The sequence below is a fragment of the Cyprinodon tularosa genome, unplaced genomic scaffold, assembly GCF_016077235.1.
Source record: "Cyprinodon tularosa strain WSP-4 unplaced genomic scaffold, ASM1607723v1 ctg331, whole genome shotgun sequence".
In the NCBI taxonomy this organism is placed as follows: domain Eukaryota; kingdom Metazoa; phylum Chordata; class Actinopteri; order Cyprinodontiformes; family Cyprinodontidae; genus Cyprinodon; species Cyprinodon tularosa.
In genome coordinates, this window is record NW_024039043.1 from 1 (window position 1) to 25,915 (window position 25,915).

Here is a 25,915-nt window from a genome sequence, read left to right on the forward strand (position 1 = left end):
CTGTGTTACACCCACTACCAGAATTTACCCTTAGTGGTCTTGAGGAAGGTTGCAACACATTCTGCTCCTTAACCAGACAAAACAGGAGTTCTAGTCTTTGGAGCAGTCCTCAAAAAAGAAGCTGATTAGTCAGTCACTTCACTTGGATGGGATTAAATTGATCTCCAACAATAAGGTAAAAAACCTTGGTTTTATTGTTGATTAAGACCTGTCATTTTAATGAAAATTAAAAAGGATATCTGCCCTATCCCAGCTTCTCTTCATTGGCTTCCAGTTTTAGGATTCAAAATCCTCCTGTTCACTTATAAAGCCTTAAATAACCACGCTCCGTCTTACAACAGAGATCTGATTGTTCCAAACAGAGCATTTCACTCTCAATTTGCAGGTTTACTAGTGGTTCCTAGAATGTAGAATGGGAAGCGGTAATCGGGCTCCTCTCTTCTGGAACAAACTACCAGTTTTGGTCCGTAAGGCAGACACCCTGTCTACTTTTAAGGCAAGGCTTAAAACTTTCCTTTTTGATAAAGCTTATAGGTCAAGTAGCTCACGTTTTCCTAAGCTATCTCTATAGTTAGGAGGATATAGGCTAAGACTGCTGGAGGACATAGGGACCCCTTTTCATCATTCTATCCCTACTCTCCCATTCTGCAGTATTCGTTAGCTCAATCTCTAACGCTATGCTCTCCCTGCTTTTCCTCATCATAGTAGCTTCATCTGATCTGATCCTGTTTGGCTGTGGTAACATCCCAGAGATAAGTATCAGCTGTGTTTCTGCCATTAACATCTTTGTCTATAGCTGTTGGAGACTAGCCTGTTTTTCAGTCTAGACCTGTTTATCTTACTATAGTCCCATTAACATTACCCTTTTGAAACCATGCCAAGAACGGTATGAGCACAGTTACTGAGATAACTGTTGAGTGAAAATAGAATGCAACTGAACTGGACCATGCCAGATACAACCGAACTATGCTAAATCTAGTACAAGTTCAACAGTAGAGCTTGGCATGGTTCAGTTGTGGCTCGGTTCTCTGATAACAAAGAGTGCATGAGCAGACCGTGTCATCTCCTATTTTTCCAGCTTTCCGGTTTTCCGGCGTGTCTGGCTTTACAATTCACAGATCTCTTCAACTGTTCACAACACAAACTTCTCAGCATATTAACAATAAACCTGGTGCAACCTGGGATGATGCAGAGACCGAGGCTGTCATTGAAATTTGGGCAGAGGACGCTATCCAGGCACAAGTTCCTTAATGCTATGGGCACCGGGATTTTTTTTGGGGTGTAATTTTTAGACTTAGACAACTTTTGTAATTTTGTATACACAGTGTATACAAATCGAAATTTCGATTAGTACAGCTTTTCACACAGTAAATGAACTTTTCCATTCCATAAAGTGCAGCAGTGATCAGATGTAAACAGTTTGGGAGAAAAATATGGTGCAAAAAACGCGTTGATATGGAAGTTAGGAGCATTAAATATATATGGTGCAATTTTGCAGTGTTTTGATTTGGGGTTATCAGTGTGATGCAGAGTTTGTGACATGATTTAGAGTTTTTTCGGCAGTCTGATGGCGGTGGGGAAGAAGCTGTTGCAGAATCTGCTGGGTTACATCAAGTGCTGCAAAGTTTCTTCCCAGAGGGCACCAGGGAGAACAGTCCATGGTGGGGGTCGAGGGGTCATGATGATGTTACGGGCTCGGGACACGCAGCGCTGGGATGAAATGTGTTTTATGGAGGGAAGAGGAGCCCTGATGATCCTCTCTGCCATCCTCAATACTCTTCTCACTTTCTTCCAGTCTAAGGGACTGCAGCCTTCACACCACACAGTGAGAATGCAGGTCAGAATGCTCTCTGTGATGCTTCTGCAGGAGGTCATGAGGATGGGTGGGGGCTTGGGAGCTATAGAATCGTGGACCGCCGATAGGATGCGAGGAGCTGTGCTAGCGTGATGTGTAAATGGTCGTAAGAACCAAGCTTGGCACTGTTAACTGATCCAAGTTCGGTCCGAACTCAGCAGGGATCGGTTACAGAGGGGTAGTGTAAATGGGGCATATGACTAACAAAATGGGCTCTCTTCAATCCTCTGACTTGGGAGCTGGCTCGGGGCTCTTCTGCCTGGCTGTGTGTTTCCAGGACGGGGCCACCTGTGAAGCTGGTTGAGAGTTACTGTTTGTATCTCTGCTTCTTTTTGTATGTCTGCTTTTGTCTCATTGAACCCATCTGCAGGTGACCACTCGGAGTCTGGTTCTGCTGGAGAGTTCTTCCTGTTAAAAGGGAGTTATCCTCTGTACTGTCGCTACAAGCATGGTCGGTGTGAGGGATTGCTGAAGAGTCAATGAGTCGATGCAATAGGGTGGTTTTACTTAGAAAACTTTTAACCAACTGACTGTATGATCTGATTGAATAGTCTCTGTAAAGTGCCTTGAGATAACATGTGTTGTGAATTGGCACTATATAAATTAACTGAATTTAATTGTGTCAGTGGATCAATACCAATTTTAAAAAAGGGGACACTTCTCATGGAAATTAATATTTTAGTTATGTTTAAGTGAGATAACAGAAATCATACCTGACATTTAAATTAATACTTAATAACAGCTGAAGGCTTTAAATGTTATACATAGCAGAAAGGTGCAGAAAAAAAAACAAAACAAACAACAATCGGTAGAGCGTGTGGTCAAAATGCCTTAGTGCTCCACTCTGGACCTGTGTATTTCTGACCTAAAAATATGATTTTTGAAGTTAAACACTCATTCCCCTGTTTACGAAACATCAGCAAAAACAGGGCTCCAATTCTAAAATAGCTGAACACTCCCCTAAGGTTGCTGACGGGGTGCAGCGTAGCACGGAAGACAACCCAGCTGGAAACAAGGCAACATAACAGCTTCCAGCCAGAAAAAACATCAAATAGGACAATTTTAGACATCATACCAAAATATTTTTTGGGAGACAGCCTGGAAGTGACTAAAAGAATGTTAATACTGTCTGGACACACATGGGGGGGGGATGCATCCATGAGCCACAACAACAGGAGGACTCAGAATGGTAGAGAGCTGCTTCTGGCAAAATTGGTCATTATGTAGGGAAGAAGTGAATGTTTTACTGATAGTTTAGTGGAGAAAGTAATTTCTACGTATCAGGAAATTCATATCTTTTTCATTGACTGATGTATGCTAATGTAAACAAACAGCAGGGATTCTCCCCAAGCAGTGGTGGAGAACCCTGCAAATCTATCAGGAATGTTTTTAGAATGACAGTTGCTCATTGTTTTTAATAACAGGACTGGTTAAAGAAATAGTGATCAAAATCTAGTGGATTACATAGCTGTTAGTCAAACCACAACACTGTCGTCATCGCTGTGTTCTGCTTTTATGTGTCAACTCGCTCCTCAATCCATTCCTGTTCAACATTTATTCTGATGACAATAGGGGGCTTTGTTTATGTGTGTTGAGCATGCTAGGAGCTCGTTTGTCCCCCAGAATCCACACTTGACGTAGAGGGATGCTGTATGTGGGACAGATACGGATCTATTAATTTGTATTCGTTCTTCATTGCTCATATAAGACTCAGCAACACAAGATGTTAGTGTTCAAAACAAAACAGAAATGGAAGCAAACAAAATAACATATGCTCCGTGGAAGCTTGGAACAGATCAATACCCTGTAGATATAATTTTAATACCGTAATTCTCAGTTTTTTTATTTGTGTTGGAGATTGCCATTTTTAACCAAAAAAATGTTTTCGACTAATCTTTGTCAAAACTCATCAAAGTTTTGGAGGTGTGTCTATTTCCCTTGCTCCTAATTATCTAAATCAGTTTTCGGTGATAGTAAAAAGATGCAAGTACATCTAAAACAATAAAGAAAAATAACGCGGCCTGACATGTTAAATAGTCATTCCACTCCCTCTACCTCTCTATTGTTGAGAAGTCGCTCCAGGTCAGCTGCCATGTCGTTCTTCACTTGTTGGAGAGCATTTCGCTCCTTCCTCAACGAACTGCAGTCAGAAAAACAGGAATAGATTAGATTTTGTCAAAATAAAGCTATGCTAATAGGAAGGTATTTCTAGAACTCTGTAGCACAGGATCTCGTGAAGCTGAGGGATCTTAATTACTTTATAGTCCAAACACCTCTTGTATAGAGATTACCTCTGCAGTAGATATTTGTACTCATGACTAAACTATATTACTATAATATAAGTTGCCTTCAAGTCATACAGAAAAAGACTTAACATAATCAAAGCATATAGAAATTCAATATAATTTTCCTCTATTTTAGCCAGAAGTAATAACACATTTAAGAACATAATTTGTTTGCTTCATCAGCAGCCAATTTTCAAAATGCAATTCACTAAAATTACAACCAATATGACATGCACTGTTGACATGTTCCATCTAAGGCTGTAAAACAAGCTAGAACATGTGGTGGTGTGCTTTAAATGCAAATCAACACAAAGCCTGATCTCCATTCACTGAGGAATCTGAAGGGACAAAAAGGATTTAAATGTGTGTTATCAGAGAGACCAGAACATGAAAAGATAATCTCCTGAGAGTTAAGTCTCTGTTTGCAACAGATAGTCCTGCAAAGCCACAGGGAGACTTCAGTATCCCTGACAGATGCAAGGAGGCTAGAGAAGCTTGACAGCATTTAAAAAAGAATTTCCCCCTCCTTCCCCTGCTTGCCCCAGGTGAGCGCTCACTGCTAGTGTGCAGCAAGAGAAAACCTGCAGTCTGTCAGCTTGCATATTTGTCAAGCCAAAATACAGTGGCAACGAGCAGAAATATAGGCTGGAGCCAGGCAGGTGTATTCATTCTGATGTGAGATAATAAGGAAACAGGAAGGTTGCAGTGGGTAAAGAACAGTTTATTCAAAAAGAATGCCGGAGAATGAATGGGGAACAATACGCTGTATTTTACCTGACTTCTTCCTCAAGGGATGAGAGGCGTTCCTTTAGTGCGCTAAGCTGTGCATCCCTTTCCCTCACCGTCTGGATTAGAAAGCTGTAAGGCTGCTGGGTCTGCTGCAACAGCTGGTTGGCTGCAGACAGCTAAGGTTCAAAACACAAATGACAAAACTGGTATTAGCACCCAAAATAAAGAATAAAGCTGTAGTTCATAAGCGTTAAATTAAAATAATTCATAAATGTTTGAATATATCTGATGCTGTTCTATGATGTAGAGATAAAATTATTTCACTGCAGTCCCTCACCTGGCCTCTACGTCTAGACAATCCAGAGACGCGCACCTACAGCTTTCATCAAAAGCTTTGTCAATCAAACATTATGCAAAGCAGGGTGAGAGAAAGTGAGATACAAAAAAGGATCAAATATAAAAATACCTCAACTGCATTTTTTCCCCTGAATTTTAGACGGTGTTAATGCCTTTCAACAAAACTTTCTGCGAGTGCAAAAAACTTTAAAGTTTCTCTTAAACAAGTAAAAACATTTTTAAAAACTATTCAAACAAATATTGCGTGCATGGATGTGTGTTAAGGAGGGACGACTTTCAGCTCCTTCAGGAGGAGAGTGGAAGCTAAAGCGGTGATTTAAAAATCTCTTCAACATGTACAGATTATAGCTCTGAAAGAACCTTTGATAACAAATAATAAAAAAGAAATGATATTTGATATACACAAACATAAGTTTCTTTTGGAGACTTTAGGTGAGAGCAACAGAAATCATTGCATATTTTCAAAGAGGAAGAAGAAAGAAAATTTTCTTATCTTATTTAAAGAGTCCTCACCTGGATATCTGACTTAATCAATGTTAAAATGTGTGTGTTGGGCTTCAAATTAAACCTGTCAGGAATTCCCTATAGAGAAGGTGGCTTGGTTTTCAACAATTGGGCTCTTTGTTCAAACTAGGAAAGCCCACAAGAGTACACAAAAATTAAAAGACGATTTTATGTAAAACACTAGGTATGGTTCCTATAAACTTGCAGTTATGAGGTTTGCTTTAATATATAAAGATTTTTCTTTATTTAATCCCCTCGAATTAAATCCAGTGTAATTCTAAGAATCAATTTTCCCCCAATCAGTTAATTACTTATTAATTATTTATTAACTAAATAATTAAACTTAATTTATAAATTCCTACTGGTGTCCACAAAAGAAAAGAAATAAAAACTTTAAACAGGCTATATAAATTGAACACCTACATTAAAACTAATAAAACAGGAACAATTAAACATTAAATGAAAACTATTTATTTATTTTTATAATTATCCTGTGTATCCTATAGCGACAGAAACCTATTTCCTTCCAAAGGCATAACACAGTTGTGTTTTTCCCTCAAGACATATCACTCAGCTATTATCATGCTTAAAAATCAACAGATAAATTCACAGTGTTACACATTAAGCCACTTTTATTGCCAGGTAGTAGTGAGCAGAAGAAGGTGCGAGAGTCTGAACAATAGTGAGTTAGTCAGGGCATCTGTGTGGGTGGTTAACAGGGTAACACCCTGCCTCTCGACAGCAAAAGGAAATGCCACTTTTCACTCTTTTCTTTAACACTTGATGAATCACGAGGTATTCCAGACGAGTACCAGTCAATCTTAGGTGACAGCTGAAAGCCCAGGCTATTTAGATTCAGATCTGCCTGGCCGCTCAACTCCGACCTGCACAAGCGCCTCTTAGATTAGAGTGAAAGGGCAAGCACACCACAGCTCACGGTTTCAACCTTCAATGGATGCTTCAGACATCGATGCATGTGTGGCAGCCATGTGACCGTGCAAAGTCTGTCGATCAAATCAAAAATTCAAGTCTTATTGTTGCATGCATATGTAAGCAGACGGCATGCCAAAGCAAACAAAAGCTCTATGACTGTTGTAAAGAGTTGGATGAGAAGTGAAGAGCAACACTGTCATGGTTTTTGACTCCATTTGCCATCCACTGTGTCAACAGAAGTGACAGATACCAGTATGCTCCTCTCATATAAACTCTTATCATTTCTTAAACTTGTCTTTCCAATGGATTCATTATGAGGTCAGAATAAGAGAAGACTCACTAATAAGTCTTAAGGTGAGTGATTTTGAATAGTGTTATGTGGAAGTTATGAATGTGAGAGCAGTCAGTATGCAACATGTTTTTTCTCTGGTTTTCACTTTAAACAAAGCAAAACAAACGACATCTGTGGTTCAATTGTAGTTCCGAATAAGGGATAACTGCCAAGAGTTCCTCTGAAGATCTAGGTTGGCTCAGTTGTTTCTCTTAAATTATATAACGCCACACAAACACAACAATCTTATAATTGCAGGTTGATAGCTGAATTAAAATATGCAACTTAGGTGGAAGTCTCTCAAATACTTGGCACATTTAGCCTGACAGTTTCCCGCAAACTTTAAACAGCCTTCAGCCTTAAAGAGGCGGGTTAACCCGCCTAGTGGTCTTCCTCACATTTCAAGCACCCAAACATCCTACATATATATCAAGACGTGAGTGGAGCAGCAGCTGGTTTCTGCCCACATCTGCTGCCTAATAAATCCTCTGTAGACATGGGAGATTGCTACACAGTAGGGCTGATCGATTTTACCAAAAATTGCATTTTATTTGACTGATATTACAGTTGCTGTTTCATTATGATTTCCCTTTGCTCAGAGTATCATTGTTTTCATGACCTTAAAAAGCTCCATTGTCACAGGACTTTACTGTTACTGTTGTGTAGGAAATGCCTTTCTTCTACTCGCATGCATGGCTCAGCCCTCAAGCTGCATCGCTCTCTTTTCTTCTGCTTTACTACGCATAAATGTAAAGTAACCAAAACAACCCATTGCCTCAACCATTTAAAAAACTGCACTTTGTTAAATTGTGATAATATTGCAAATGCAATTATTTGCCCTACTAGTACATATTTTACTGACAAGAAGGGAATCCTGACAGTTACGTTTGTAGTTAAAGCAGCAAATGCAATAAATGTGACATATTCCCCATACACTGCTATTTCATAACTTATATTTCTTTATATCAACAATAAAAAAAGTTGCATATAAACAAATGAACATAAAGCTGAGCATTAGGATTTCTCACTTGAGAATCAGCATTCTGATTTAAACCTTAATGACCAGAAATTTAAATAAATACTGGTTCATAAATGGCTCAATAAATCTGTCTTCACTTTCAGCATTTTATTCCATCCAAACATTTAGAGAGTGAAAAACAAAACAAAAACTTCCCGTTTTACAAGCCAGACCAGCAGGATAATCGGTGTAGCTCAGACTTCCCTGTATGAACTGCAGAACTGATCTGTGATCATGGAGGCATTCCAAATGTCAACTCAACCTGGAATATTTTAAAATAAGAACTCTCCTTTTAGACACTTTTAGCAGTGCTCTTAAAAAAACTGCGATAGACTAAGATTCTTTTCTATTTTCAAAACCAAAACAAAACTCTGATGTTCCTTGGCTGTTCAATGCACCAGTGCGATTAAAACACTGCACTTCTATGGAAGACGAAAATTGTACTTTCAGGATCAATGGGAAATTATGAAGGTAGTCCGAGGAAATCTAAAGATGCAAAGAGTTGTTTTAAATAAAACAATGTTTTCCAGGACAAGTCCAGACATGTCTGTAGTTTATTAAGACTACAAAAGAAAGAGAGGATACCTTAAAGGCAGAATGGAAAAAAAAAAGGTTTCAAATATTCAACCTCTTTTAGGAAGTTTGAGAATTCAGCGAATGATCGAAAAATATAATTGGATTGGGACGACCTACTGTGCAGCGCTGTGACATAATTGCTTTATAAATGCGGCCATCAGGGAGCGCTAGACCAACGACTTCCAGGTCTAGTTATTAATATTGACTACACAACACACAGTCCTGCTAATAATAAATAAATAATCTCAGTCAAATAAAAGCTGTGAAGCAACCAGAGGTAAAATGGAGTTGTGTCAGAAAAGCATGTATGTACTTGACTTTACTTAATGAAAAACAAAAACATATTAGATCTTTTCCAATAAAGAAGGTCCCCAGGCAGGGACACACGCTGCATACAGAGCGTTTCTGTGAGTGAGTACCTCCTGAGACATCTGTCCTGTCTGGGACTGGTGTCTGTCCAGATCCCTCCTCAGTGATGTGTTCTGTCTCTCAAGCTGCAGCACCCTGCGGGCCAGATGAACACTGCACAATAGAAGAACCCACACAAGCACAGTTAGAGTTAAACAACTCTAACAAGATTGCACTTATCTTTATCTGCATGTTAACGAATATCAGAGATTCAGGAATTTGAAAAAAAATCAAAGTGGAAAACAAACACTGAACGTGTTTAATAATGTCCGTTAATCCAAATACAGCAGCTTGTGACATTGCTAGTGTTACAGGTATTGAATGAACAGCAGACAAAGGGAAGGTGATTATAATCTGATTTAAATAATTCAGGTTTTGATCTAACAATTCTAATCTTTTTTTTCATGTGATGCAGATAAAGACCTTTGATTTAATAAGATAACATGACATGCTGCATGTCTGGTGCTTTACCTTTGCTTTAGTCTTCTTTTAGCTGTCGTTGGAACGTTTGCACCGTATCCATATGAGAAGAGAATTCTCTCTGCCTCTTCCTCATTCTCAACTGGTAAAATGTTGAAATACAATTACACAGTATATAAACTCTCAGTATGGTCATAACAAAAGTTTCAGGAATTGGACTGGCCATATTCAAGAATACTTTCCTACTTAGATAAAAGAATTCATGGAGGTGATCTTTTTTCCTCGTGCCCCACATATTCACCATTCCTGCTGCCAAATTTCCATTTTATGAACCCACTTTTTTTTTTATATATAAATATATATATTTTTTAATATATATATATATATATATGTATATATATGTATATATATATATATATATATATATATATATATATATATATATATATATATACACTCACCGGCCACTTTATTAGGTACCCCATGCTAGTAACGGGTTGGACCCCCTTTTGCCTTCAGAACTGCCTCAATTCTTCGTGGCATAGATTCAACAAGGTGCTGGAAGCATTCCTCAGGGAGTTTGGTCCATATTGACATGATGGCATCACACAGTTGCCGCAGATCTGTCGGCTGCACATCCATGATGCGAATCTCCCGTTCCACCACATCCCAAAGATGCTCTATTGGATTGAGATCTGGTGACTGTGGAGGCCATTTGAGTACAGTGAACTCGTCATATTCAAGAAACCAGTCTGAGATGATTCCAGCTTTATGACATGGCGCATTATCCTGCTGAAAGTAGCCATCAGAAGTTGGGTACATTGTGGTCATAAAGGGATGGACATGATCAGCAACAATACTCAGGTAGGCTGTGGCGTTGCAACAATGCTCAATTTGTACCAAGGGGCCCAAAGAGTGCCAAGAAAATATTCCCCACACCATGACACCACCACCACCAGCCTGAACCGTTGATACAAGGCAGGATGATCCATGCTTTCATGTTGTAGACGCCAAATTCTGACCCTACCATCCGAATGTCGCAGCAGAAATCGAGATTCATCAGACCAGGCAACGTTTTTCCAATCTTCTATTGACCAATTTCGATGAGCTTGTGCAAATTGTAGCCTCAGTTTCCTGTTCTTAGCTGAAAGGAGTGGCACCCGGTGTGGTCTTCTGCTGCTGTAGCCCATCTGCCTCAAAGTTCGACGTACTGTGCGTTCAGAGATGCTCTTCTGCCCACCTTGGTTGTAACGGGTGGTTAATTGAGTCACTGTTGCCCTTCTATCAGCTCGAACCAGTCTGGCCATTCTCCTCTGACCTCTGGCATCAACAAGGCATTTCCGCCCACAGAACTGCCGCTAACTGGATGTTTTTTCTTTTTTGGACCATTCTCTGTAAACCCTAGAGATGGTTGTGCGTGAAAATCCCAGTAGATCAGCAGTTTCTGAAATACTCAGACCAGCCCTTCTGGCACCAACAATCATGCCACGTTCAAAGTCACTCAAATCACCTTTCTTCCTCATACTGATGCTCGGTTTGAACTGCAGAAGATTGTCTTGACCATGTCTACATGCCTAAATGCACTGAGTTGCCGCCATGTGATTGGCTGCTTAGAAATTAAATGTTAACGAGCAGTTGGACAAGTGTACCTAATAAAGTGGCCGGTGAGTGTATATATATATATATATATATATATACACACGAGATTATTCAAGAATTTTTATGTAGCTCCTCAGCAACAGCTGAGAGGTGGTCTTACTTTCAGCCGCCTGCATGGTAACCTGGTCCAACTCCTGCTCCATCTTTTCATATGTCTCAAGTCGTGATGCCTGCTCTGCATTCTGGGCCTGAAGCTCAGCCACCCGCTTCTCAGAGGAGGCTTGGAGCCTGTAAAACTCCTGAGTGAGAAGCTGGAGGGGAAAAGACCATAAGAGAGGAATGACACAGAGAGCCAAAAAAGGTTTCTGGCATGCCAGTTTTGCAAAATGGCATATGCCAGTTGGAAACTTGTATATGCCGGTTGCTAACCAGCATATGCCAGTTAGAAACTGGCTTATGCCAGTTGGAAACTGGTTTGTGCCAGTTGGAAACTGGTTTGTGTCAGTTCCTAACATGCTTATGCCAGTTTGAAAATGATTTATGCCAGTTGGAAACTGGTGTCTGCCAGTTGCTAACCAGCTTATGCCAGTTGGAAACTGGTTTGTGCCAGTTGGAAAGTGGTTTGTGTCAGTTCCTAACATGAATATGCCAGGTGGAAAATGATTTATGTCAGTTGGAAACAGGTGTCTGCCAGTTGCTAACCAGCATATGCCAGTTGGAAACTGGTTTTAGCCAATTGGAAACTGGTTTCTGCCAGTTGGAAATTGGTGTCTGCCAGTTGCTAACCAGCATATGCCAGTTGGAAACTGGTTTATACTAGTTGGCAACTGGTTTCTACAAGATGCTAACCAGCATATGCCAGTTTGAAACTAGTTTATACCAGTTGGAAACTGGTTTGTGCCAGTTTCTAACATGCTTATGCCAGTTGGAAACTAGTTTGTGCTATTTGCTAACCGGCTTATACTAGTTATAACCTGGTTTATGCCGGTTGCAAACTGGCATATGCCATTTGGAAACTGCTTGGTGCCAGTTGGAAACTGGTTTATGCCAGTTGCTAACCGGCATATGCCAGCTGCTAACCGGCTTATGCCAGCTGCTAACCGGCTTATGCCAGTTGGAACCTGTTTTATGCCAACTGCTTACGGCATATGCCATTTCGAAACCGTTTTGTGCCAGTTTCCAACCTGTCATTTAAATCAGATAACAAAGAGGTTTCTAGAATTTCATTCTTTCATCTGCGGAATATTGCAAAAATTAGAAATATCCTGTCCAGGGGTGATGCTGAGAAACTAGTCCATGCATTTGTTACTTCAAGGCTGGACTACTGTAATTCTTTACTATCAAGAAGTCAACAAACTGTAATTAAAAGCCTTCAGCTGATCCAAAATGCTGCAGCCAGGGTTATGATGAAAATTAAAAGAGAGATCATATCTCTCCTATCCTGGCTTCTCTTCATTGGTTTCCTGTTAAATCAAGAACATAATTTAAAACCCTCCTTCTCACATATAAAGCCTTAAATGGCCAAGCTCCATCTTATATCTAATTGTTCCTTATGTTCCCAACAGAGCTTTGCTCTTAAACTGCTGGTTTACTAGTGGTTCCTAGAATTTCTAAAAGTAGAATGGGAGGCAGATCTTTTAGTTAGCAGGCTCCTCTCATGTGGAACCAAGAACCTGTTTTGGTCCATGAGGCAGATACCCTGTCTACTTTTAAGACTAGGCTTAAAACTTTCCTTTTTGATAAAGTTTATAGTTAGAGTGGCTCAGGTTATCCTGAGCTATCGCTATAGTTATGCTGCTATAGGCTTAGACTTCTGAAGGACACAGGGACCCCTTTTTCATCATTTTGCCTCATTTTATCTTTATTCTCCTACTCTGCAGAATCTGTTAGTTCAATCTCTAACGTTCTACTCTCTCTGCTTTTTCTCATAGTAACTTGACCTCGTCTGTTCCCGTTTGACTGTGACAACATCCTAGAGAGAAATATCAGCTATGCTGCTTCCATCAACACCTTTGCTTATTGATGTTGGAGATTGGTCTGTTTTTCAGAGTAGTTTCTCTCGCTGTGATTAACTGGATGTGCTCTCTTTCATCCTCTGACATGGGAGTAGGCTCAGGCCCCGTCCACACGAAGTCAAAACGAACACGAAACGCTGATATTTTCCAAAACGTTTGCCGTAAAGACGGAGACGCAAAATAAATGTGAGCGTCCACACGAATGCATGAAAACGCTGCAAAATGTATGCCAGGCCTGTAAGTGGCGCTGTGGTGCCAAAGCAAAAATAAGTGACGAAATGTAGGGCATGCGCACTAATATTTATACATGGTTGCCCTGCGGGTCTATTTTCGTGGTTAAGTCAAATTCAGGTGCTGAACTATGTGGTCGATATTGCTCTGTTCTTCCTGGAAATATTCCAGAAGAAGAAGATTCTGTTGTAAGCCCGACCAGCCCGACAGCAGGGTGAGTAGCATTAGCAGCAACGGCGCCATTGTTGTTGTGATGTGTCGCGCTTGCGTGTTTAGAGGCGACGCTATGACGCATGCGTGTAAAAAAAAAAATGCGGTTAGGGTGTAAACATGGAAACGCGAAAACGGCGTTTCAGAATCTTCCCACTCTGAAGGGTGAATAAAAAAATGATCGTTTACAGACCCCCGAAACGCCAGCTTCGTGTGGATGAGAGGCTGGTTTGGTGAAAAATTTGTGCGTTTAGGCCAGGGTTCGTCTTCGTGTGGACAGGGCCTTAGAGCTCGTCTACCTGGCTGTCTGTTTCGTGGACGTGGCAACCTTTTAAAGTTGCCTTTTGTATCTCCGCTTTTAACAGGTTTCTTCCTGTTAAAAGGTAGTTTTACCTCTCCACTGTCGCTACATGCATGCTTAGTGTGCAGGATTGCCTTTAAGTCAATGAGTTGATGCACTGAACTGGTTTTTCTTAGATAGAAAACGTTTAATCAATTTGACTATATGATCTGGTGAAGTACCTTGTGTTATGAATTGGCACTACATAAATAAACAGAATTAATTGATCTGACGCCACATGCATATATAGAGCAGGGGCGGTAATCACCTATTGTTTGCAACCAGTGATGAAGAAGAAGTGTAAACACATATGCCAGTTAGCAACTGGCAAAAAACAGTTTTCCACTGGTATTTACCAGTTACCAACTGGCATATGCCAGTTACCAACTGGGTTATAGAAACCCAACAGACAACCAGGAACAGTACCTGGCTATGAACATTCTCTGGCATTTTTATAAATTGCTACCAAAACACAAACAGTTAATCTACCTTCAATTTGAGCTCACACTCATATCATAAAGGTATAATAAATATGGCCTATTTAATCAATAAGCCAGCTGCAATCAGTGTTGATACATGTGGACTAAATTGGGAGTGTGATCTTTGATATAACAAGAAAATGCCATCTGTGGCTTCAGTGTAATACTTTTACATTTAGAATATAGTTTTCATACAACATGTCACAATATCATTGTGGAAAAAAAGCACTAATTCCAAATACAGCATTGTCGTAACATAAAATGCTTGTGCATTGGAGTAGTTGGATGTTGAAATATTATCGAACCTTAAAAGCTACAGCTCAGGTGCTTTTGAACTGTTTTAGAGGCAGAAGTGGTTGCTCAGAAGAAAATCTAGAGAAAAAAATATCTTAAGGCCCAAAGTTCGGGTATAAAAAACTCTAATATATTCTTGCAGTTTGAGTGAAGCATGTGTGCATTAGTGGGTGTAATTTCTGTCCAAATTTGCGACTAGACACCATAAGTGCAAATTTGCACATCTAAAAATAGATTTTAACAGTTTTAAAATTTGGTGTGAAAAGTGCAATTCATCAATGGTGTGATGATTCTGCAGACGCTTCTTGATGCTTTGTGGTTAAATGAGATCATGCAAGCGTCTAGGACTACCTCCAGCTTCTTCTGCTGTTTCTCACACTCCACCTGGCACTGAGCCAGCGCCTTCGCCGTCTCTTCCTTGAGCAAAAGAGCTCGCTCTGCTTCGAAGGAGTGCAGCTTGGCCTGACTGGACAGCTCTGCTACTCGGCTGTCGGTGCCCAGCTGAAGCTGACGAAACCTGCAGAATAAGAAGCAAACACAGGTAGTCACACGCCTGGATAAATGACGGAGAGCACGTGGACTGAAAACCTGAGATCCCAGGCTTTTCAGCACACAGATTATGGTGATTCTTTGAAACAAAAACACTTTAGGGTTGGAGCATTTCACACAAAAGACAACCTCAGCTTTAAGCTCTGGTTGAGCAGGCATATCTAGTGATTAATCCGTGAAGATGCAGGTCACGTGTCAAACAATCTTACATCATAATGTTTGGATATTGGCAAAAAATAGACTGATTGGTATGCCTTAAGCTATATTCAGTTCATGAGAAGCAGTGTAGTGACATTTAGGTTTGGCAGTTAAAAAATTATATCTGATAAGCTTGCAGATAAGCCAAGCAGTGAATCATCTCCCAGGACTGCTTAAAGCATTTTATAATCTTTTGATCTTCAGCGATTCTCCCTGGAATTTACAAGATGCTTTCTATTTAGCATTTTATTAAAAAGAAAAGAAAATAGAGTGGGTGCACATATGCTCCCTTGTACATTTCAACCTTTGATGTTACAGGTTATCAAACTAAACTTTACATCTGTGCGGCCGATGAACCTGATCTCAATCCATGCGTGGTACAAAAACTCAATATGGATAGGGGCATTTATTTTTTTCTCAAGATTTTGGTTTTTCTTCTAAATAAACCTTCTTTTTGAATTTACTCAGGATTTCATTGTCTGATATCCATATTCGATGTTTGAAGAAAAAAACAAAATAAACCTTTTTTATTGCTCTGTATCTTTAAAATAACCTGCTGATAGAAGTGGTTCGTTATTCGTGTATAAAGAGATATTTCCTGTTCTAAATAACTTTTTTAATTATCCTTAATTAAAATTATGATTGTTATTTTATTAATACAAAATATCATCTGCCTTATCTGAGACATCAAACAGAAAGAAATTTCCTTTAATAACAGAAACATTTGTCTTCAGTAAGTTAAAAAAGCTCCTCAAGCTGTGCCCAAGCACGCACACACACGCTCTATCAAGCCACGGAGGTTGGTTGGATAATATTAATAACTCGATTACAGCTGACCTGATGAGATTTCATCACCCATGGAGCGCAGGCCTTAGCTGTGCTCTCACACCGACAGACATGATTGAAATTTTATGCCTTTTTTTATAAATGGCAGCTGCCATGGCTGAGCAAAGAAGCTAAGCTCACAAAATGAAGGAAAATAAAATGATTTTATATATATGGAACATATTTTCAAAGATGACACATCGTTTTGCTTTCCAACCACTGATAATGTGCAGGTTTGCTTCAAAAGGGAAAGTTAAAACTAAATAAAAACTTAGGAATTTTTTTCCTTTAAGGTGATAAATGACTATTGTTAGTAAACTATAGACATACAGCATAGAGATTTGAGCTTGTATTCAGTGTCTGAACCACTGGACGCCTTTTCAAGCTGGTCCTCCTCATTCTTTGCCCTAAAATAGGGGCATGCGTAGGGTTAGGGGTTAAGGGCTTGAGGCTAGCATCTGTCATTGCTGGCATGCGATGCGACGCAGAGAAAGAATGTGATCGCAGCAGAGAGAGTGCAAGGGAGAGTGGAGTTTGTGTGTCTGAGTGCATGGAAACACCAGCAGCTGGTGGTTTGGATTTAGACAAATGACTGGTATGCTGTAGTAACCCAGGGCAGGGACACTGCTACCGCTGCTGCTGCTGCTGTGTGTGCATATCTAGACTGCCTTTCCAAAAGCATCCATAACACTAAGACTTCTTTTATCACATTACAACTACAAATATTTTGCTTCTTAATGGGTATTTAGGAGACAGACCAATACAGAGTATTATTGAGAATTCAAAGGGAAAAAATTTGACTTTTTCTTTTCTTTAGAGTGTTTTTTGTAAATAAAAACCAAAAAAGAAAATATCTGTCTTTGCTTGATTTTCTGGTGGTTTTGTCTCAGCGTTCAGATTTTTTCATGTTCAAATAGCAAAGTTTCAGATGGACTGAAGAGAGCATCTATGACTTTTCCATGTAAAGGCACCGTATGCACCTAACAAATCAAAACAAAATTAAATCAAGAGCACCAGATAGCAAGAGAATCCGGAAGAGAAAGTTATACCTGCTTCAATGAAAAATAACAGGCAAGCTTACAATACTTCAGTGAGTGGGTGTGTTTGGATGAAGTCCCATGGTATCTGTTTATAATCTGGGTCCGAGACTTGAAAAAAAAAAAAAAAACATCAGGCCATCAACCAGACGGGCCTTCAGAGGTTATACTGACGTGCAAACTGCTGCCTGCAGCAGTGATAGACACTAATTACTAGGAAAAGAATTAAAGAGCAACATCTACTCCTCTGTTCTTGCAGCAAGTCGCAGGAAACTTTGACTACTTTGACTTTCCAGTGACCTCTTGGTCTCTCAGTCCTTGTGAAGAGTCCAAATGATCTTTTAGGAAGACCCGGAAAACCGCAGCCACATCTGCACCGCCACGCCCACGACACTCTGCAGTGACGGTCTCCAGCCGACTCGTACTCGACCCTTTAGGAGCTCTAAGAATATGGAATCTGAGCTGAGTATGAAAGAAAGGCTTAAGGCATCAACCTAACAGCGATCAGTGATTAAGAACTAATGGGGTGGTAAGCTCTAAAGTGATCAAGTCATTTGACCTAACCCTAAGTCTATATAAAAGAAAACACCAGCTCAGTCATTTTTTATTAAAAAAGCCAGAATTCAGAAGTTATTGAACAGGACTTCCCCTCTTCCTGGTTGTTCCTCTAACTGACAGTTTCTACTCTCAGGATGTGGATTTATTTCATCACGCTTCCTTTACAGCAGAACAAATCCAAAGCTGTTTGTAACAGACACCTAATCTTAAACAAGTTCTTCGCGTTTCTACAGAAAATGAGCCCAGAGCCTGGAAAACTGGTTTGAGTAGAGAAAAAAGTACTTGCTAAAGTAACTTAATTTTTTACTATCACAGCTTTTGCAGCTATATCGTGTCACCTCCCTGCTTTTTAATACAGACATACCACTATTATGGGTCTTTATACAGGAAGCTTCAAAGCAGTGGCTATTGAAATATATTTTTTTATTTCTTTGGTATAACTTGTTTCCCAGGATGAACAAGCAAAAGGGCTGAGAGGGATAACGTGACAAGAATGTTTTGATTTTAATCCCTGAAGCAAAGAACAATAGGCACGCTTCAGGAGCAGGTAGATTTCTTTCTTTGAGGATTATTGAGGTTGGTAAAATGTCGTTTAGAAAAATTGTCCCAACGGACAGTTTGCTAACCTGCATCCTGTAGTTGTGGCTCTGATAAAGAAAGCCCAAATCCATACACAAAATAAATGGAAAAAAAGTGCTACATTAAAAATTCACATATAAATCAATGTGTTTATTAAAGCTAAATCTAATTAAAGCTGACTGCTGTCTTTTACTGTTGAAGTAACGCTTGAGATTAGAGAAGGATGAATCAGTGTGGAAAACATGAGATCATGAATTATTGTACATGCAACTGCCCTAAGAAATAATACTTGATAGAGGAAGATAAACTGGACAGAGCGGGTTATGATGATCAGACTGACCTCAGTGGGAGATAGACAGCTGTGAAACGGATCCCCTCAGATTTCCACACGTCTTTTTTCCAGTAAACCGTTTCTCATCCATACAGACATTCTTAGAGAGGTGACGACTCAGACTGAAAGTAGTTGTTTGGAGGGGTAAGCATGGTCGATCACTAAAGAGGTCAACGTTTTACCCCAATTCCCATCAGCTATTGCTCACAAATAGCCATTAAAACCATTTCTTTGGCCACTTTTTAATTATTATTAATCATTACTGTGTTTTGAGTGTTTATTCCGGAAAAACATAAATTTCTCTTTAATGGGTCTGGATTATAAATGATGCCTTACGTTCATCGGAAGCGGGTAGATATTGACCGATTATCAACATTTAAAACTTGATTTTCATTGGTGATGAGCTGAACCCTATAGCTTAGTGGAAATAAGGACTATTTACTCTTCAGGCCGATTTACTGGAGTTATGAGACTGATTGATCTGTTCAAAAGTTGAAAATGTAAAGTAGCACAACTCCTGATGAACAAACTACTTTTTGAAAAGCTGACAAGTCGAGCTGACTCTTAGACTGTATCATGGCTTTAAATACACAGAAAAACCTGAAATAGCAGCAGAGTCAGATGCCACTTCAAGTGAAAAAACAGTGGATACACCATGTTGTACCTCAACAGCTGTCCTACATACCTTACATTTAAAGTACCTGCATACATGTCTCATGTCTGTGACTGACGGCTGATAAAACTCACTGCTCCAGCAGTTGGTCGTATCTTGACTGAGAGTCTCTTTCAGCGGCGACAGCTCTGTCTTTTTCTAGGACTGCATTGTCTCTGGCCTCACGCAAATTCCTAAACCCAGGAACAAACACACAGTTTAAATCATTGCTCAGTTCAAGCCATCTATGTGATCTCTGATTTTATATATCAGGAAAAAAGGTGAATGACCAGATGGTTAACAGATCAGCCAGTTTTCATTCATGGAGTAAAAGCAGAGCTGTCACTATTATTAACAACTATACCAATTAGTTGATCTGAATAATAAACAGAGTCAGACATTTCATCATGTCCAAATAACAGCAGACTGGTACCTGTTCTCTCTCTCATACATCTCTCGGGAGGTTCTCTGAAGGTTCTCGATCTCCTGACTTGTTTTCAGCCGGATATTCTCCAACTCATCTCTGAGCTTGTTCTCATACTCTGACTTATAGTAGTCTCTGTGGTGGAGAATTAAAGTTGATTATGTAAAGACTGTTCTTTTTACCTAATGCTTAATTAATAATTGGTTAAACATGATAAAAATATCTTTTAAAACCAGACAAATCAAGGGGAATGTGCTTTGTTTAACTGATGGAAAGATGAGAGTCTGACCTGGATGCTACATATTTTTCATACGTATTCTCTCTGGCTTTCTTTGCATCCTCTAGTTGTACCTAGAGAGCAAAAACAGGAAGTAAGAGTGCATCATGTGACCTCATCCTGCTCCTGAACGCCATCCAAAATACAGATAGGCCTTCTGGCTGGTGGACCACAGACCTGTAGTCTATCTAGACGATCTTCTTGATGAGCGCAGCGGACACTGAGCTCCATGTTCTGCCTGTGCAGGTATTCCTTGTCCTTCTCCAGGAGAGTCACTGACTGCTGCAAGGTCGCCGCCTGGTGGGCAATATAAACAGATTTAACAGTGAAAGTGTATTGAAATATAACATAACTAGCGAAAAGTTGACATGACTCTCAGATTAAATTGTGGATGTTAACAATATTTTCAAGAAGATTTTTTAACCTTCGAACTTCATACACGTAGTTGGTATTTGGTAAAATTACATTTAAATTGTTCACCTTTCTTCTAGTTTTCCCTCAAAATATAAATGATGACAATTAAAAGCTCACCCTTTAACTGAGCTGCTTCTCACCCAGATATATTCTGAAAAAATAATTCTTAGTCCCCAAGTGGGTTTACAAACCGTAATTTGATGTTGCTTTCGGGGAAATAACTTCTTTTCTGCATCATTAGCAGGTCTTTTACTTTGTTCTGTGGTTGATCTGCACACTCAACCCCAAAACATCTTCCTCTCTGGGAAAGGAGGTCTCCATTCTGAGCAATATGATTGCTGACAACCTTACAAAGCCATGACAACATCCTTTGGGCTTTTCCTAGTTGTTAACTTCCTTGGCTAATCTTAGAAAATGTAAGCTTCAGACTTTAATGTAAATAATGAAATATTCTTTAACAAAACAAAATCAAAAGTAACAGAAATCAGCAAATTTCTGTCTGATTCTGGCTTTAAGTAACATAAATCAGTCGATTTACATCTAAATCTGGTTTTAAGTAATGGAAACAAGATGATTTTTGTCTGATTCTGGCTTTAAGTAACATAAATAAGAGGATTTCTGACTGATTCTGGTTTTAACTACCGGAAATAAAATGATTTCCATCTGATTCTGGTTTTAAATAACGGAAATCAGTGGATTTATGTCTGATTGTGGCTTTAAGTAAAGAAGTAGCCATTAAAAACTTCCCCACTTTCCTTATATTATTCCTTATTTCCTATAATTCCTTTTTTAACATCAATCCTTGTACTAAAGTATTCTTTCTGTCATGATTTCTGGACATTAAGATCCAAAGAGAATATTTATCTGCTGGTCAGACCCTTTAACTCAGTGAAAGGGTGGAGTCAGAGTAAAAAAATATGCAAGCCCATGAGAACGAGGGGTCCCTCCAGTGGCTGGAAGTTGGAGGGGATTTTTCTGGGAGCTGCAGGGAAGTGGGCTGTCATTCGGCTGACATTTGACTGGGAAGGGACATTTTGAATGGCTGCTACTGTAACAGAAATCAGTAGATTTCTGTCTGATTCTGGCTTTAAGTAACAGAAATCAGCCAATTTCTGTCTGATTCTGGTCTACTTGAAGCCAGAATTTGTGAATCTCTCTGTGATCGTCAGCCATTAAATTCAGGTCTATATCTCAATCTCATTGTGATGCTAACGATCAAATATTTTCAACTTTATCTAAAACAGCAGCTTATCAGTGAGTGAAAAGCAGGCTCTGTGTGTAGCACCTCACTGCTGAGTGTCTCCCTCTCTCTGGTTATTGCAGCGTGAGACAAGTCCACCGCCTCAAACCTCCTCTTTAACTCCTTCAGCTCTGATTCTAATTCATCACGTTCTCTGTGGAGTTAAGCAGAAGACAGAACATACGTTTGAACGTGCAAAACTAAAAGGTTTAAAAAAAACAGGTAACATGAAATCGATTAAAAACTACTTTAAGTGATCAAATTAATAAAAGGCATGTCTGAAACATACATATCCTTACATGGCAAGAGGACTCAAACACATCTAAAAGGTATATTCTGTTTGAACAGCTCACAATAAAATTGATTAATAAAAAGTTTAAAGTTGTTATTCCTTTTTTTTACTACTTTACTGTAACATTGCCATAAGACAAAAAAAACCACCTCCTGATGTTTGGGTAGTTGTCTCTGCGATAGTCGCCCTCTTGGATATGCTGCTTGGTATCAGCCAGCTCTAAGGTCAGCCTCTGGCTCCTCAGCTCCAGGTCTGCGCGCAGCCGCCTCTCTTCCTCGTAGCTCTGATCATCAGTAGATGTGTTGCAAAAAACACAAATGTTTAAAACGTTAGTCAAAAGAAATAAAAGTCTGTAAGCATCTGCATATTCAAAATAGGAAAAAAAACAGCAAAAAATCCAAAAGTGAGCCAACACAGATTGACTCAAAATGTCCAGAACAATGGTTGCTAGCTGTAATAAAAGTTTTTATTTTCCTACATTGTTTTTTTTTCTTTTAATTCTTGGTTTTTGAGCCTGCATGGTTAAACCTGACCGCATGGCCCTGCCCCGATGGTGCGTCTGCTGGGTGTTACGCATTGAAGATTTTAAAAGATCAGGAAATGACACTCATACCTCCATCAAAAGCTTCATCTTGTTCCGCTGTACATCCAGCTCCTCAGTCAGATAGCTCTTCTGTTCACTCAGCTGAGTCAGCTGAGCACGGAGAGGAGTTACAGCCTCATAGAAACGCATCTAGAACCATGACAAAGAGCTTCTTCACCATCTTCTTCATCAGACACTTTTACCTTCTAAACGATTTGCAGTGGGGTTCAGTTATGCAGAGGAAACCAAAGGTGTGCTTACAGCTACATATTCCTGGATGCTGAGTCTGTCGTCAGGAGTGCTGCAGAGCTCCTGGTAGCGCTCCTGGGTTATGTCCAGATCGCGCAGGGAGCGGCGCAGCTCTCCTGCCTTCTCGCACAGCTGCCGGTTAGTCTCCTCCAGCTGCTGCTGCCTGAGCAGGATGGTCTCCATCTCCTGCTTACGCAGAGCCTGCTGTTTCCTGACCAGGACAGGCTCTATTAGTGGATTCTACATTGGGGTTTAGCTGCTGGATGATTCTTGCTAATGGCTTTGTGTGCAGCATGCAGAAGAAAAATAGTATCAAAGCAAAAAAGGCACTGAAGAAAATTGTGCTACATATATTTTGACCATTTATGGATAATTAAAAAAGAGAAACTTTACTGAGAGCAGAAACAACACAAAAGCTTCAACTCTTCTTTTTTTAAGGTCTACAGGATCTCAGTTTGACCTCTGGGCAATCCAGTGATTTTTAATGTATCACACTGGGAATCTGGTGCATAACAGTTTTGATATCGACAAAAATAAAGATATAAAAAGCAATAGTAGTGCATTCGTTCACTTGGATCTGATTGTTTATGCAGGACGATGTGCAATGGTCTTTTTAACACTTACAGTATCCTGCATGAAGGCCAAAATTCTATATTTTGGTTTTTAGAAATGCACTTATTAGATTATTATTTGGAAAACGATTTAACCATTTATCATTTTTGTCCCTTTCATTTGAACTCTATTGGTTTATTACATAAAGATCCCAAGTTACAGAAAAATCTGAGGCTGTAATGTGATAATGGTTAAAGGCGTTTTAGCAAAGAAGCAATAAATTAGATCTTTTTTATAGTAACAGAAGATATTCCTAAAGAGAAATGGAATTACCTGTTCTCCTCTTGTGCAAGCTTAAGCTGGCTGTCAAGTTTAAGAGAGAGGACCTGCTTTTGATGCAAGGCGTCGTTCAGTTTTTCCTCGAGTTCCTCAACCTGAAACAACATCATTCTTATCATGCACACATCAATAGAAAACATTTGAGAATTGAATGCAGAGAAAAAAATAATAATACTGGAGATGTTGATAGCAGATGTCAATAATACGTTTGTTTATAACTTGTAATGGTTGCTGTTGAATATTCTATCTTGATAAGCATTAAAACATTAAAAGCCCTGATTGTTTCATCCCCAATTAAGGGACAACTTGTCATAAAAAAGGGGGCGTTACATTAAAACTAGGGCTGCAAATAATCGATTAATATGTAGATTATGTATACTTCAATTCATTAATTATCGGAAAGCGAAAAGTTTCCTTTAAGAACACTTTTCTCAAAATTAAACCAGATGAAACTAAAAGTTTTCATTCAATAATCGATTAATCTCGACTGATCCGATTAATTGCTTCAACCCTAATTAACACCAATTATATTACAGCAATAAATAATTTTATTATTTTTACACTGATAGAAAACACATTAGGTTGCATTTGTAATTCTTAAATTGTATTTTTAGCATATCTGGCAAATTTTATAATTTGAATTACTCTTTTTTTATTAGGTTAACGTGCATGTTTTTAAATATGTTGTTAGGTAAAGCATATTGTTCTGCATGGCTAAAAATGGGTAATAAATAAAGAATGTGATCAGATGTGTTTTTATGAGGGCAGGTGTTTATAACAGAGCTACAAAACAAATCTGATCACGACCTGAAGCCCTCCTAGTTCTACTCCACCTCTCTGCTACCTTTGCCATGTGGTCCGCCTTCATGTTGTCTATGATCAGGTTCTTTTGGGAAAGCTCTATTTTCAGCAGCTGGACGTTGTGCAGCAGCTCCTTCCTCTCGATCAGCTGGCGCGTGACCTTCTGGGAGCCGTTGCGTTGCTCGTCGGACGAAGACACATCCTCGGTGGTCGGTACTGTTGTCTCCAGGCTGATGTCCTCAGACTCCAGGTCCAACGAGCTGGAGATGTTAGCTGTTGTTGGCTTCAGCTGCTGCTTCTTGGGAGCCATTTCTTTGTTTCTCATGCACTTAGGGGCATTAGTACTGATACTATTATATCGTCATAATTAATTATTCAGCTTTACTCTGAAACACAGACCCCAAGCCTAACGCTGTAATGTTGTTAAGCACATTTTAAATTAAAAACTAATTTCTATCTTTATAAACAAATGTGAAATAAGGCTAAAGTCCCCAAAAAAAAACACAACAACAGACAGTAAAGTGTTTAGTTTCAAGGGTCCCGCTCCGAGCTGTCTGCTTACCGCCAGCTGTTCTATGATTGTGTTTCAACTGTTAGCCACAGCGCCCTCTGTCGTAAAGACGGTGAATAGCAGACAACGTGCATAGATTTCTAGAGGTTGACGCCTAGGAAACTACGTGTCAAGCCATCGGCCATATTGTGAGTGGCATTTTTTTTTTGTTTCTAGCACGGGATTTCAGCATTGATCTCTATTTGATAAATAGAGATAGATATCAGTGGGTTTCAGTGGCTGCGTACCAATGAGGATCAACTCATTTCAATTCATTGCGTGATATCTGCAAATAGTTTCGCAGCTCAAGACAAAACACTTAAAATGTAAATCTCAAATCCATTCTGATGCTGATTCATATACAATTACATTTAAAATGAATTCTTAATTTAAATACATTTACTTTTTCTTTAACTTTAATTACAGATAGATAGATAGATAGATAGATAGATAGATAGATAGATAGATAGATAGATAGATAGATAGATAGATAGATAGATAGATAGATAGATAGATAGATAGATAGATAGATAGATACTTTTTTACATAAAGAAGAACTACACAAAAAAGTGTCATTTTTTTCAGTTAGCACTTCTTGTGTGTGTGTGTGGGGGGGGGGGGGGGGGGGCTATTTGTAATGATGTATTTATCGATTCCGTTGTCTATATACTATCATTCCTGTAAAAAATACCCACGGCTGTATATTGGTTATTTATTATCAATATGCTTAGTATTTAAAAACACTTTACTGTACAGTATTTTATTTGTTTATTGTTTTAACTCTTTACTATTATGTTGTTTTTATACATTTTTCTAAGGTCCACATTTGCGTGACCACTTCTGCTTTAATCTTTTTTGCTGCTGTAAACACCTGAATTTCC

The 25,915-nt window shown here is 39.2% G+C and overlaps 1 protein-coding gene across 1 annotated transcript; it reads right to left on the minus strand.

Annotated features, from left to right (window-relative positions):
* Positions 1-3,857: 3,857 nt before the first annotated feature.
* On the minus strand, positions 3,858-25,067 carry pibf1 (progesterone immunomodulatory binding factor 1). Its single transcript, XM_038293862.1, has 16 exons — positions 24,528-25,067; positions 23,678-23,778; positions 22,805-23,003; positions 22,574-22,693; positions 22,110-22,243; positions 21,714-21,822; positions 20,192-20,311; positions 20,027-20,088; positions 19,747-19,872; positions 19,409-19,507; positions 14,936-15,101; positions 11,176-11,326; positions 9,468-9,558; positions 9,008-9,110; positions 4,915-5,045; positions 3,858-3,995 (listed from the first exon to the last, which is right to left on the minus strand). The coding sequence occupies exons 1-16, from the start codon at positions 24,807-24,809 to the stop codon at positions 3,893-3,895; spliced, it is 2,097 nt and encodes a 698-aa protein (XP_038149790.1). The 5' UTR covers positions 24,810-25,067; the 3' UTR covers positions 3,858-3,892.
* Positions 25,068-25,915: the final 848 nt, after the last annotated feature.